The 1,467-nt window shown below is 30.5% G+C and overlaps 1 protein-coding gene across 2 annotated transcripts in view; it reads left to right on the top strand.

Annotated features, from left to right (window-relative positions):
* LOC107629999 (putative axial regulator YABBY 2) overlaps window positions 7-1,467 on the top strand; it is a 10,198-nt gene continuing 8,737 nt past the window's right edge. For both annotated transcript variants that reach the window (XM_016332989.2, XM_016332988.2), the window contains exon 1: window positions 7-288. In XM_016332989.2, the coding sequence (XP_016188475.1) occupies window positions 220-288 (69 nt within the window). In that variant the 5' untranslated portion in view covers window positions 7-219. The remainder of the gene's footprint in view (window positions 289-1,467) is intronic.

Genomic DNA, 1,467 nt, shown 5'->3' with positions numbered 1-1,467 from the left:
ATCTCTTTATCATTGTTCTTGGTATTCTGTAAAATCGTTGATCATGTTCACTACTACTACTACTACTACTACTACTACTACTTCTTCTTTTCTTCCATCCAAGTAATAATAAAATTCTCTCCACTCACACCCACACCCACACCCGTGAATTCTGCTTATAAATCTTTTCTTCTCTCTATCTTTGCCAAAATACAAAAAGGAAAGAAGAAAGTTTTGTGAATGGAAACCATGATGGCAACCGAACGTGTTTGTTATGTTCACTGCAACTTCTGCAACACCATTCTAGCGGTACAAAACTTCTTCTCTCTCTCTCTTATTTATTCTTCTCACCTTTTTCGTTGTGCCATGTCTTTCATCAACTAATTCGGCAATCAAAGTTTTCCTCTCTTGTTTCTTCTTTTGAGATCATTTCAGAAAAAGAAAGAATCAAAAGGAACAATAATAATAATAATAATAATAAATAATAATGCAAAGCTGCTTCTTCCGTATTTAGCCATGTAAAAAGTAAAATTCAGCTCAGACCTAATCATAAGAATATTATAAATGAAATAAAACCAAGACTTTAAATTTAGACTCGAGAAATATATATAATTCGCAAGCTTCTCTTATATATTTTATGATGAAGTTCAGCTGGTTTTGCTGTTTATCGATAATAAGGAAAAGTTCATAGTAGAAGTAGAAGAAGAAGAAGACGAAGAAGAAAGGTAAATTGGGAATGAAGTCCAAACCTAATAACAATAATTCTTAATTATGCATATCATAATTAGGAATCAGAAAAAATTAAAGGAATTATTCACTAATCTAGAAAGTGAGAAGATGCTTCTTGTGATTTATGAATAAAATGGATGCATATACACGAAATCATAACAAATCTGAGAGCTATGATGACTAGGGCTATTTGCAGGTATGTGTTATTAGGGTTACTACGTTCCGATCCCCTTCTTCTTCTTTTTTCTTTCCCAAAAAGAAAGAAGAAAAATTAATATGCAGAGAAGATAATAATATTAATTATATATCATATGCTATATTGTGTACAAAGTCAACATCAGATTCATTATATTATTTTTCATTTTTTTTTAATTTCCTTGTTTGCTTATTGTACTTGTGAGCTAAATTAAGACATCGTATCATCTTGAAAAAAAATTAAAATCTGCTTACAAATCCATGTGATTGCATATGTACAATATATACTCCTCTCTCTTAATTGCATTATGATGATGACGATGGTGATGGTGAATTGAAAGTGGTGGACTAGTGTCTGTTCATGATGATTTAATTTGCCAGTGAAGCACCTTCTTTTATTTTTTCTGAACATTATTGATGAAAATCTTTCACAATTTGAGGCCTTATTTCTTCCCTGAAGTACAGAGGCAGTGTCCCTCTCTTTCTTTCCAGAAAAACAAAGTGGAGAGAATAGAAACAAAGAGATTATTATTATTATTATTATTATTATTATTATTATTATGA

Source organism: Arachis ipaensis, chromosome B03, assembly GCF_000816755.2.
Source record: "Arachis ipaensis cultivar K30076 chromosome B03, Araip1.1, whole genome shotgun sequence".
Classification (NCBI taxonomy): domain Eukaryota; kingdom Viridiplantae; phylum Streptophyta; class Magnoliopsida; order Fabales; family Fabaceae; genus Arachis; species Arachis ipaensis.
The sequence above is the reverse complement of the archived record's forward strand: the minus strand, read 5'-3'. Positions and strand labels throughout refer to the sequence as shown.